The sequence below is a fragment of the Tinamus guttatus genome, unplaced genomic scaffold (assembly GCF_059628265.1).
Source record: "Tinamus guttatus ecotype Peru unplaced genomic scaffold, ASM5962826v1 Tinamus_guttatus_pri_ptg000497l, whole genome shotgun sequence".
Lineage (NCBI taxonomy): Eukaryota > Metazoa > Chordata > Aves > Tinamiformes > Tinamidae > Tinamus > Tinamus guttatus.
Window position 1 is genome coordinate 1,286,162 of NW_028289031.1, and position 13,325 is coordinate 1,299,486.

The 13,325-nt window shown below is 39.2% G+C and overlaps 1 protein-coding gene across 2 annotated transcripts in view; it reads left to right on the forward strand.

The window, feature by feature from the left end:
• Positions 1-13,325, forward strand: part of CDKAL1 (CDKAL1 threonylcarbamoyladenosine tRNA methylthiotransferase) — a 362,497-nt gene that overhangs the window by 99,996 nt on the left and 249,176 nt on the right. For both annotated transcript variants that reach the window (XM_088533392.1, XM_088533393.1), the window contains one exon: positions 9,574-9,670. In XM_088533392.1, the coding sequence (XP_088389518.1) occupies positions 9,574-9,670 (97 nt within the window). The remainder of the gene's footprint in view (positions 1-9,573; positions 9,671-13,325) is intronic.

Below are 13,325 nucleotides of genomic sequence, written 5' to 3' on the forward strand. Positions count from 1 at the left end.
AGTGCCAGGAGACAGGGACGTCAGATGCAGATTACTTCTTCACCATTGTACAGCTAAAGAGGTGCTGTAAATATGGCAGTATTAGTCTGTGAGAATTGTAGTTTAAGAGAAAATCTGAAAAAAACGGGAAATAGAATAACTGCTGGGAGTTGTCATATTTTTAAATTTAAATCGAGCTATATTGGATTACTGTTTATTAGAAACGTTTAGTGCTAGCTAACACACACAGGAGTTACTATTTATTGCATGAATTGTTTAAATTGTACTGACTCTTCAGATGTGCACGAGTGACCTAAAACTTGCAAGAGCTGAAGCGCTTTTTGTTACATCCTGCTGAAATGCCTGATAGAAGATTAAACTTGCAGAACATAATCTATTGCAAAACCTTATGGAATATTGTCACTGTTACTTTAGCAGATGTTCTTAGGAAAGCTAATATGTCTATAGAAATTACTCCTTTTACTGCAGTAAAAAGTACAATTTTGTAACTTATTTTGTAGCTTTGTAAGTTACATTTTGTGCAAGCTGTAGATGATGAAGCGGATGGTAATTTCTCCGAGCTACTTGTAGGGTCTCCTTCTCTCGGTGAATGTTTTCCCAAATCGTATACACTAAAAAGTCTAAAATAGAAAGGAATCCAGAGTGCTGCGTGAACTGCTGGTGACTTGAGCAGATGCAGCCACTCTGCTGAGAGTCCCAGTTCGCAGTGTGAGTGCACTAAAGCCCTTACGCTGCCTCATGCACTTTTAAGCTTCGTGGTTTCTAATGGCATCTTCTCCCCTTCCATGCTTAAGCATCAGTGACAGCAACTGAGTTGAGAATTTTCCAGCTGTGTGCAGGGAAAAGCAAAGTGCAATCCTCGTGCAAGTCAGCTGGGAATTTCAGTTGTGTTTTGGTTTTGATAATGCAGTTAAAAATGCTTGAGTAGAAAAAGAGAAAAATATATTTCTCTTTTGTAAGCAGAATCGATAAAATAACTGTACATTTTTGAGTTATTGTAGAAATCTATTGCTTCCAGAAACTCTGATGAGTTTGTGGGAGTGTAGAAATATAGAAACCACATTTTCTACACAATAAACATATCCTTCATACCCTTCTAAAGTGTATTATGGAGAATTGTTTGGATCTTTGCCATTATGTTAAGAGCAATATAAAATAACAAGGAATTAAAGATTTTAATGAAGAGTTAGTGAACATCATAATCTGTGGAGATGAGTCTGTGAGTTAAAGAGCTGCCTGCTGAATTGCTGCTGGAATGGATGGCGAACATGAGCCAGTTGTTTGTGCTCATTTGAGAACCAGGCCAACCACCTCCAGGGCCTTGGGAGGTGGCACATCACCGTCAGGAAGAACATGGCTGGGAGCCGGAGGGAAGACCTTATTCCTCTTCTCTTGGTGCTGATGAGGCTGCACCTGGGCCTCGTTTGGGGGAATGGGGACTGCTGAGAGAGATGCAGGAAGGGCCTGTCAGAGGGCTACTGAGATGAAGGCTGGTGCGAGTCTGCAAAGAGGAGGGTAATAGATACTCTAAGAGCAGCTCGCAGTTACTTGCAAGGTAATTGCAGGGATTTTGGAGCCAAGTGGCTCTTGATGGAGCGGAAGAGAACAAGAAGTGTCAGGAGCCCCGTTTTGTGGCCTGGGAGGTTTGTATTGGAGGCTGCAGGCAGGGAAAAATCCCTGGGGGGCGGATAATGCAGCACTGCAGCAAGCTACACAGAGAGATTTTGGAGTCTCCATCCTTGAAAGCTTCCCAGCCTTGGCTAGGAAAAGCAGGGGCCACCTTGGTGTTGACAGTCGTGCACCTCTGAGGAGGAAGCGGAGCTGGGTGACCTGTAGAAGTCCCTTTGAGCCTGCATTGCCCTAAGTCTCTGGAAAGAATGTTAAACACAAGGTGGGAGGTGCAGTTTACTGCTATCGCTGTTTAATTACTCTCATAAATAAGAATTAAATAAACCCATCCTAACCAGAAGTTTGTTAGGTTTTCCTGTGAGAGTTTAAGGAATTAACAACAACAAAGAGGTAGAAGATTTCTGATAGCTTTTATGTATGTCTTTTGAAAACTGTATTTAGTGGCTCTTGAGAACAGTTTTATCTTTTCCTTTGTGTGGTAGTAATAGCTACCTGGTTCTGGGTAACTAAACACTTTGGTCAGAATTTCTTTTTCCCCTTTGAGACTGTTATTTTTTTTCCTTTGCTACCCTGAAGGTATTTGAAAGAAAATGTGTTGATGGAAAGAAGTGCTTGGTATTTTTATACTTGTAGTCAATTTGCTTATTAGAAGCTATTATGAGTACACTTGTCTTTGTAAGTAATTATAAAATACGTTCAAGTTTTTTTCTTGTTAATCCTTTCTTAATTTCCTTTGTAGTTTGTTATTGAGAAGCATACAATATCTCTGGGGAAAAAGAATTTTTTTTTTAGTCAGTAATTCATTTTTTTTTTAAGCCATTATATTGATGTAATTTTATATTCCAACTACTGGCCATGTATCTACATAACTTGAAGCCTGCCTGGACTTTGAACCTGAGGGCCAGTATAGCATTTTACAGCTAAATTAAATAGAATAGTAATATGCTGCATTTCTTTTATGTTGCAAGAGATGAAGAGTTAGGAGAATTGGTAAAGCAGTACAAATGGAGAGTTGACAAAACATAAAGGAGAGAGATGTCACAAATACTAGAACAGAATATTATATTTCCTACAGGAATATGTGTAGAAAGAACAAAGAAATAGATATTGAAGATCTAAGCGAGTTATATGAGAGTTAATTGCAATGATTTCCATTTCTTTAATCTGTGAATCAGAAGTTTAACGTACCTCTCCAAGTGAATTTACAGAAGCTTTTCTTCTACCAGCTTTGAGAAAAGTATATCTGATTTAACAGCCCATCTGTATACGCAAAAATAACTACAGTTTAGGAGTTAAACTCTCGAGTTGGAAGGGGGGAAATGAGGACTTGCTGTTTTAAAATAGTGGAAAGAGTTAAAATGCTTTCATCTGGAAAGAGAAAAGTAGTGGCAAAAGGTAGAGAAGTGACAATATTACTACTGTAGGTTTGGACTATTTCTACTTCTTCTGAAAACAATCCCCACACTGATTTCTTTAGATCCTTGCTGGAAGAAGACTAACATGAAACTAGATCAAGCTAACCTAGAAATTTTTAAGCCAGTACTGATATTTTCTTCCAAAGGAGTAAAAACTAGAAGATCCACTGGAGGGATCTCATGAGCATACAGTGTTATCCTACCAATGATGTGTTTGAAGAAAAAGTTTATATAAATGAATATATGCAAAGCAGCAAAAAGAAACATCACTATTCCATTTGAGGAAGAGCAGGGAAAAGCCCAAACTGCTACAAAATGTTGTTGAAATAAATTTACTCTTAACTATTGAGGCAAATATTTCATACAAGCTTTCTTACATGTCACTTGTGGATGAAGTATCTGTTTAACTTGTGAAAATTTGATGGTGTAGGGTACATCTTGGGAGACTGCACTGTTCGCTTCATGCTCAGCAGAGCTTTGTTTCAGCAAGAGAATGGGCATATTTGACTCTTCTGAGTTTTTGCATCTGTACTTTGAAGACTGCCAGGTCCAGGTGGTCTAATAACCTGAAAGGATGTAGCTATAGCACAGAGAGATGTAGCAACAACTGTTGACCTTACTGTGTGTTTATATCAGAGATATCACTTGCGTGGGATCCCTAACTTCCAGCTTGATGCTGGTCTTCCTGCGCTTCTTTATATATAGGCTTTTTAGGCAGTAACATAAAAGTCTATTCATCACCAGCCAAGGTGAATTTAGTAGATAGATTGTCAGTAATTACATGTGCTTCTTTAAGTCATTAAATTGTTGTTTTAAGTCTGTCAAACCTACATGGTGGTTTTTCAAATTTGCTTTTAAGGCACAATTGATTTAAAAGGTTTTTCTTAATTCATGTCAAGTCTGGAGGGATAGCAGCTGGCCTAGATTTGTTCTAACCTAGCCTGCCCAAAGGCCAACTTAATAGATCTGTTCTTGTGGAAGGAACTTCCCACTGTGATAGGGGTTAATTCAGCCTTCTCTGGCACTACAAAAAAATCAGAAGAGGCAAGATGAGATTTAGGATTTGTTTCCTGATCCCATCCTGTTCCTGAAAACATGCTGGTTTCATGAAAACATCTGACTTCTCAGTGTGATAAAATCTTTTCACTGTTACTTCTAAAGTCTTGCTGGAAGAAAAACCATCATAAAGGCCTTCATCTATTACTAAGATGGATTATTTGTGTGAATAATGCTTGCACAAGGAAAACTGTTGCACCATTTGCTCTTCAGAGAGTTGCACTTGGAGAAATTCTGAGTAAAACTCCAGCATGGATCTGACTTAGTCAAAATGAAATTTCTTCCATGTTCAAAGCAAGACACAGGGGTAATAAGGTGGGTTGAGGAGCCTCCCTGTAGTTTAGAAGTAGCTACTGACCCCTCCTTGAGGATTGCAATGGAAGCAAAAGGCTTCCTGAAGAGGTTGGACGCTCCGTTCTGCTTCTGTAGAACGGAAGCATAAAGCTTCCTCACAGAGATAGTTAGTAGACAGAGTAGGAAGAATGCGTTTTTCTTCCTCTGGTGCCTATCCTCAGCTGCTTAGAGAATATTTTGGTACATGGCATACAGGTCTTGGTGTCAAACCTGACATTCTTCTCAGAGTGACAATCATTTTACTCTAAAAAACTCTATGGTGGTTGATTTTCTGTTGTTGTTTTGCTTGGAATGGATTTTCAGAATCTCAATTTTCAGTTTGAAGTAAGCATTTAAGTGTATTTTTGAAATATTTTGAGGGAAAAACAAACAAACAAACAAACAACAAAACAAGACATGCCTGCTCCTGTCAGGAGGAGATAATGTGTAACTTATTTTTCCTTAGAGAGTTTACATGTAAGCTGATGGCTTTTGCCAGGGGAGACAAGTTCAGAGGCAGCAGCATGGTAATTTGAGGGCTCCTTTTCTTGAGATTGTTTCTTAAAGAACAGTTTTATAAACTCTAATAATTAGTGTCAGCCTTCTCTAATGAGTTTTAGGTCTTCACATGCTGCACAAGCAAAGCGTAGTAATCCTTCGAGGGCCATAGAAGTGTAAAAGGAAGCTGAGAGACCTACAGAGATTCAAGCAGTTCTGCCGAGAAATAGTAACATTTCTCTAATTCATAATAGTAACCAGTAGATGTTCACCACAGGTGAAATGAAGAGTTCCCATGCCTTCTCTTTTTCTGTTTTTCCTATACCATTTTTTTCATGCTCTAAAGCTGCCTGTCTCCTGTGTGCTAATTTAACCCAATAAAACTGGGGAAATAAAAAAAGAAATAAAAAGAAAAAACCCTAAACTCAGCTGAATAATTTTCTATGTCAGTGAGTTAAATGGGGCAATAGTCCCATGGGGCCATGGGTCCAGTGAGCTGCAGAGCTTGGAGCAAAGGAGGAGTGACAGCAGACGGGCAGAAATGAGGAGGAAGAGGCTTGGAGGATGGAGAAAGGTAGGAACAGCGATAGCAGCAGGCAAGGACGATGGCAAATAGCCCCTGGGTATGTAATGAGACATCGAAATGGCTCCAGGTTCATGAAACCATGAGCTAAGTCACCATTTGTGATTCTTTTAAACAGAAGAGATCTCTGTGATTTTATGGGCTTGGAGGAATTTTTTGCAGATGCCATCCGGGCGTCATGGTTTTATTCCAGGGATGCCGCACTTTGGAGCAAACTTGTGAGTTCCTGCTGATTAATTCAGCAGATGAGGCAGTTCCATGATCTTTCACACGTTTGAACATTTAGCCAAGTAGCTTTTGTTTTTCTCCGGAGACATCACAACATCATTTCTACGGCCTGGGAAGCAGCATTCCCCGCAGTTTTACTGTTCATAGCCGTTGGCAGACTGATCTCATCATATACCCAGATCATACTGTAGAAATGCAGGGCTGCCGTAGCAAAAGTTTTTCACATATACGAGTGGTTCTTAGTGGGGGCTCTAGGCACAAGCCTCCTGTTAAGTTATGGCTTCACAGCTTTCTAAAATGCTCGGTAAGAAGAAGTGGTCTGGGGTGATTTTTTTTTTTTTTTGAGTAATAGTAGGTCATGAGAATGACATGAGTAAACTATCTAGTGCAGTGTGTAGTTTTATTTAATGACAACATGTTAAAAATTGTTCAGCTACAACAGTGAGTGTGTGTGTGTGTGTGTGTTTGGGGCCCTGTTTTATAGAAATAGTTAATTGACACAAAAATGTCTATGATAGAGTCGATCGCCATCTCCCTAGGTAGGATCAAGTTTGATTAACTTGCTTTCCAGTTTCTTTTTAGGTAAAAGCCAAGAGGAAATATCTTTATCACTGAAATTTTTCTGCTTTTATTGTTAGATGAATATTTTATAATTGTCATCAATGAAAAATCCTCATGATTTTACTGCAAAGCACTCTTTTTCGCTAATCTCTTTGCTTTTACTGAAATTTCTTCTCTTGTATTTGACTGGTACTGAGTACTTAGGTGACAAGCTACCATCTGCTCATTATTCATCATTTTCATTATTAAATTTTACCAGCAAGGTATTTTGGGGGAGAAAACCTGCGGTTTGGTTTTTATTTGGTTCCACGTCCATGCCATTTCTAGTTTGTGTTGTGTGGAGATTGGCAAGTCCTGTTAACTTTGTTAATGGCCCCGAAATGGTGGCTTCAGCACGTAGCTCCAGAGTAAGGTGGTGCTTGGTTTCATGGAACTGGTATAAGGGCAGCGGTTTGGAGATGGGTCGTTTCATGAAGAAGCTGTGTGTAGTTTGCTCCCTGTAGAACAGACTGCTTCTAACTCCAGATTTTGGCCGTGCAGTCCTGTGCATCTGCGATATGGTGGTACGTCATGGTGATGGCTCCCCGACAGCCAAGAACCTCTTGCTTAGGAGGCCGTGGGCTCTAAGCTGGCAGGAGACAATCTTGTGTGCAGACAGGAGCAGGGAATCAGTAACGAGTGAGCTCCTCCTATCTGTCCTCTCTGCAGAAAGGAAGTTATCAGTCACTTTGGGTGGTTGCCTTCCACTGAGCTTAGCGCATCTCCTGCTTTTTTGAAAGGTCCCCATGTTTTTTTTTTCCTTGCTATGAGGAGCAGGATGAGTCTTGAGGAAGTCTTGCAGCTCCCTGCAGGGCAGCGGCCGTGAAGCATCTCCCGCAGGGCGGCCGTGTCTGCAGCACGGATGTGACACCCAGTTGTGGGGAGCACTTGGGGGGCAGGCCGAGCGCTGCCTTGTCCGCGCCATCCGACCCAGCGCATCTTCCTTCAGCTTTGAAGAAAAGAATACATAAATACAATGCATAAAATCTTGAGCAGGAAGCTCCAGGATAGGCAGGTTCTTAATAACGTAAGTGGAAGCCATTAAAAGCAAAGTAGAAGTTGTATCTTCCAGTTTGTGTTGTTAGAAGCAGAATATGTGGGAAATATTTCTTCAAGTGCAACATACGCAGCCTATATGGCCTTGCTACTGACTTTTTTTTCCACAAAGTCCTTCTGTAAAGTGTCCTTTTTTTTTTCCTCTCTTTTTTTTTCTCCTCTCTTCCTAACTATTATTTAGGAGGTAGCTTGAATAATTCTTTTATTTTAAAGAGAATTACTCTAATTAAATTTCTATTCAGGTGTATATCTTCCAAGGCGTTTTTAGAAAGTAATGTTTTATGAGAAAAGGTGTCCTGATACAATTAAAATGGAAGTTCAAGGTAAGGTTCATACAATTGGGGAAAAAAATGGGGAAAAAAAAAAGAGGAGGATGTATTTATCATGGCACTGTTAGCTTCCGTGAGGCATTATTCCCATTGCTATTCATATTTTTGAAGGATAAAAGCTTTTGCTTTTTTAATAGAGTTGCTATACTAACTAGATTTCTGAAGAACCACTTTTATAGGCTTTTGTTAATCTGAGCGGGACTCATTAAACCATATTAAAAGGAGGTAACAATATAGTACTGTAGTATGTATTTTCAGAAGGAGTTTCTTGAAAAATGAGGCAAAAAGAAAAAAAAAAAAAACCTTACAAAGGTTTTTCATTTATGGTGGATTTCATGAAGTGTACACTGTATTATGGATGCTATTAAAAATCAACTGTGATTGAATATTTAGTTCTGACATTTCTGCTTAATTTCTGTTTAAAGCGAAAAATCTCAGTGTACAAAATTCTTTATTCCATAGAGACCTGTACAACATTAAAAAAGTTAAATGAAGCCAACACTTATTATGAAGAATATTCAGTTTAACTTTTTTTTTTTTTTTTTTCCTCCCTCTAGCTCCAGTTATAATCCCGGAAGATCCAGCAAAATGTTAAAGCTATGAAATAACATTAAAATGCCATTTAATGTGTCAAGGGAAAGTTTGTTTATTTTATTTTTCCCTCAGATAAAAAGCCTTGAATAAAAGCCTTTTCCTCCGTAGTTCTTGCAGGTTTTCACGTAGCTGGAGAAGGCTGTTGCTCAGAGCGGGTTATAGCAGCTGCGCCGCTGCCTGGGGACACGTGCTCTGCTTGCTGGAGACAGGGCTCGCTGCCTTGCCTTGGGGCATCAGGCTGAGCCTCTTAGTGGAGGTGGTGACTTCTGTGCTTTGAGTTAGTGTGGCAGTGTGTGATAATTATAGGGAATATATTGAATTGATTTTCGTAGTTGGTTATGGAGAAATAGGTTGCAAAAATCTCAAGTATTCACCACCGAAAGAAAAAGCATTGCTGATTTGAGGAATGTGGTGCTGTTTTCAGTCGCTGCTTAAGAAAAGTGCTAAATTAGCACTTCATCAGAGTTCTTTATTCATAACAGTTTTATTAAGGAAGAGAAGAAATGATTTGCATGTGCACTATATACTTTAGCCTGCAAGTAGAGGATAAGTGAGCCTCTGTAGGATGAATGCCTGAAGACTTCCAAAAATTCCCATCAAAAGAAGACCGAAAATTTTGTGAGGATGTTTCTCTTAGATATAATGTAGTAAGCATAATGCATTCTCCTATAATAAGATATTTAATCTCTTCCTTCTCAATACATGCTTAGGTGGCCTTTGGTCTCCTGTAACATTAAAATTCCTGTGTTACTTGAAGGACAGATCAGATAGTCTTTTGATTTCAGCTGTAATTTATAAACAAAATTCTCCATTTCATCATTACAGAATGAAAACTGTGTAATTGCTCATTACTGGTAATTGCTCATTGCTGGTATTAAATAAATGCTTATGTTCAGACTTAATGGTTCCTATTTGCATAGGACATGCCTTATATTCCTTATGAGCCCTCTTGGGTCTTGATTACAGTCTGTGTCCCATGTTCTCTGACCAGATTCTCTGCCATCACTGTGTCAAATAAAGATTAACTGAATTTGACTGAGCTTTCAAGTCTGTGCTTTTGTCCAAAAAAGAAACTATCCCACAGATTTTTGTTTGTATTAGTTTATTTTGTATCTGAAGTTCAAACATCTACAAGTTGATTTTGGAACGTAATGTGTTGAGTATGGCCCTCTGAAATAGAAGAAAAAATGATGAATTTTGAAAAGAAAATATTAACTTTCTGTTTGTTTGTTTGTTTGCTTGTTTGTTTTAGGAAAGCCCAAGAAGGTAACAAGAAGGTGGTTCTAGCAGGCTGTGTTCCTCAAGCTCAACCTCGGCAGGACTATCTAAAAGGCCTTAGTATTATAGGGGTATGTATCTTCATCAACCAGAATCTGTATAAAGCTTGGGAAGAGGCCAGAAATCAGAAATTTTTGTAAGGTTTCCAATGTCAATAGGTGGCTTTGCTGCCTTTCTCTTGGAAAAGGCAGTGGATAGTTTGATACCTGTGTTAATGTTTGCTGCACTGTACTTAAAGCCTTGTTGCATCCCTGGACATTTATATTGATAGGGAGGGCGAGGGGAGAAGGAGAGGGGTGCTGGTATCAGACTTTAGTTTCAGAGCTCTGTGTAGCTTGAAGATAGGGTGAAAGAATAGCTCTGTGTTGTATCACAGTTAATTTGCATTGCAACAAAGAAATAAATACTTTGCTCAATTTGGTGAAAGAAGCGTAAAAGGCTGGGGCACACAGACCTACTTACACCAACCCAGCTGAGGCCTTATTTTTTAGCTCATGCTATTAAGCAGAAAGGCAAGTGGGGATGATTATTTTGCTGAAATCTGAGGCAGCCTGAAGAGTTAATTTGTCTGAAAATGAACTGTTAAACAGTTACCAAGCTTCACCTTGAATGTAGCCAGAGAGCTTTTGGCATAATTCAGCTAGTAAAGTGCTTTCAGGATCCTTTGGGATTAAATAATACTGTATAATTGAATCAGCTTTGTAAAATTGTAATGAAAATCGGGGACACATTGTCCCAGCACAAGCTAACAAAGATTCTTCATCATTTGAGCCTTTACCTTGAAACTAAATGAATTTATAAAAGGCACATGTGAGTTGAAACACTTATGGGATTCAGTGTGTGTGAATTACAGGGTAAAATTGTCCTGTATTATGCAAGCTGGAGCAGGTGACTGTGCAGCATCTTTCTGATATTCAAAATGTAGAAAAGTCAACATGTATTCATTGCAGTGTGATTAATTAAGATCAAAACTAAGACTTTAAAGGAACAAAAAAAAAAAAACAAGACACTTTTATCGTGTTTAGAAGTTGCATACATGATGCAGTTGAACAAACTGATTTAGAAGTGAAGTCATACTTCAATGAGGTAGGAGATGGCTTCACTAACTGCTTTACTCAAATTCTTGCTGCTGTTCTGAGTTTGTAACCAACGGATTTGTGTTTGGCATTTAGTAAGACCATTAGTGCAGTGTTCTAAGTACTGTAATTTGGACTTGAAAGCATTGAAACATTTATCTTCCCAATAAGCATACTGTCTGTTAATTGTCATTTTATGGTTATAAACTTTTCTGTGCTGTAGGTAAAGGATGTTTAGGCTCAAAGAGGTCTTGATCTTTAGGCATAACTGTTAACAAAAGCAAAGCTGGGAGTCTGCTCCTGCATTTACTGCCTGCCTTTCCGGCTTGTATATGTAGGATTTGCCTCTTATTTTACAAGACTGTGTGTGAGGGATGACCATTTTAAAGAATTAATATCTTACTACACTTAAAATATTTTTGAAAGGCAGTTTTGACAGAACTGGGAAAGAGGAAATATTCTGTTGGCAGCTGGATACTGATTAAGCTCTAAAATCATAAACATTAAGACAACAGTTGTGAAAATCTTGCTTTACCACCAGGTTGGTCTCATTTTTTTGTCTTGGCTAACAGATGGTTCATTTATTGTTGATTATGTAAACTTCGTTCTGTTTTTTGAACAGTGTTGTCTGAGAATGTGGTTATTTACTATTGCTAACAATTAGAACTCCTTTGGGATGGCTTTTTAAAGGCAAACTGTGTCAGAGCGCTCTTGCTCATCTGGATCCGACGGAGGAGGAAGTTGCACTGTAACCACCAGCAAAATTCTCGTAACCCAGGGCTTGTTTTGCTCTTCGTTTGGAAAGGGCAGTGCTGAACTTGCGTTGTTGGATTGGGGAGAAGGGAAGGAAGGACAACTTCGTATCTCTGAAAACAGAGATTTGTCGTTTGTGATCTTACTGTGCTTTTCTGTTTCTCTAAAGCCTTTACCAGCTCTTTAAAAACAATGTGGGTTGGGAAATAGGCCTAGGCTGTATTGCCATAGCATACACAGCAAACATGAAGAAAACTTGTTCCCAGAGAAGGGGAAGCTCTTTGTAGGAGGAATAAACTCAGAGCATGTGAATTTAGGTACTTAGCTGGAAGATGAGAGCTCCTGGCTCCAGGAGGGAAAGCTAAGCAAGGAAGGTCAAGGGACATGCTTGACAGTGTAATTGAGGTTGTGCTGCTCTGTTCTTGTTCTTCTCCTTCCACATAACAAACTGCAAAAACTCATCACCCTGGAGTGTCTGCTAGAGTCCTACAGGCAGTGAGCAGGAGCTGAAATGCATGGCATGGGAGTCTGATCTTGCAGAGTTTGAAACAAAATTCTTGGGAGATCTGAATACTTTCAGAAACATTTTACCTGTATTATAAAGTTGCACATTTTCTGGACTTCAGTCTGACTTGCAGTGAAGAAGGCTCCCTGTAATACAGGTGGAAAGATGCAAGCAGTAGTTAGCTCTGCAAATGTGTGAATCCCCTCGCCCTGAAAAAGGATGTCAGCTCTACATCCTGCTTCCTGTGATGACTTAGTATCATAGCCCTGTTGTCATCTTCCTTTGGCCATCAGCCCATTTCCGAAGGCAAGAGTTTCACCCCGTTCTCCTGTCTACAAGAAGTGTGTTCAGTTTGAACAACCCCTTCATCCCACCTCTGCTGTCACACACAGTCAGAAGGAGTAACTCTGATTTAGTGTAGGCTTTTCGAGCCTGGAGGAGCTGCTTTCTGGAAAAGTATACTGCAATCATTTAAATCTCTGTGCAAGGGCTCCTTGTATACCCTCCTAACAACCCTTTTCCATATCTGCTCTACTCTTAGATGCTTTTTATGTTTAAATATCTACTTTGAAGTTCTGGAATATAATTTGTGGGGGTGTTAAACACTCCCAGTAGCAAGGCCCTTTGCTACCAGCACTTCTATAAGATGGATCGCTTATTATAAAATGCTAAGTATGCTTTGAAAAAAAAAAAAAAAAAAAGACTAGGCACTTGGCTTTTGAAGCTGTACAAAAGCTAGAATAGACTTGAAATTTCATGTTCCTCAGTCGCTGTGCTCAGTGAATTGTCTTGAGAGAGCTATTGTGAATGAAAGTCAGTGTAATCTTACCAAAATGTCAAGTGCATGTACATTCCTACTGCTACAGCGTCCTAGATCAGGATAATATCTGGTTTTATTTTTTAATGTCATTTAAAACTGGTCAGGCTATACAATTTCAATGACATTAGCAAAGCAGATATAGTGATACTTCCCTACCTTGAGTTGTTTTTAAGGCTAGACTGCCTTAATGATTGCAAACCTCTCTGCTGCCCTTAAAAGCTAGAGTCTTCTAAAAATGTTGTTGTCCACTGTATATTTCATAAAAGACAAAGCTGATTGGAATTTTATATTGACTGGTTTGAATTGGCAGAATTCTCAGAGGGCTTGCTAAGGACCTGTGGAGCAGGTGCAGGCTGTCCTTTTGTAACTTATGGGCAAGAAATCAGTCAAAATTCTAGTTCAATTCTAGTTTAGTCAGAGCTAAGCAAACTACTCAGCTTTGGCTTTTGTCTAACTGTTGTTACTTATTCAGATGTGATATGTGAGCCTGGGAAGTCAGGAAGGGATTGCATTTAAGTGCAAGCTCTTAAACTGGAAGTTTGGTATGTAAATAGAAACTGTTGTTTTCTACA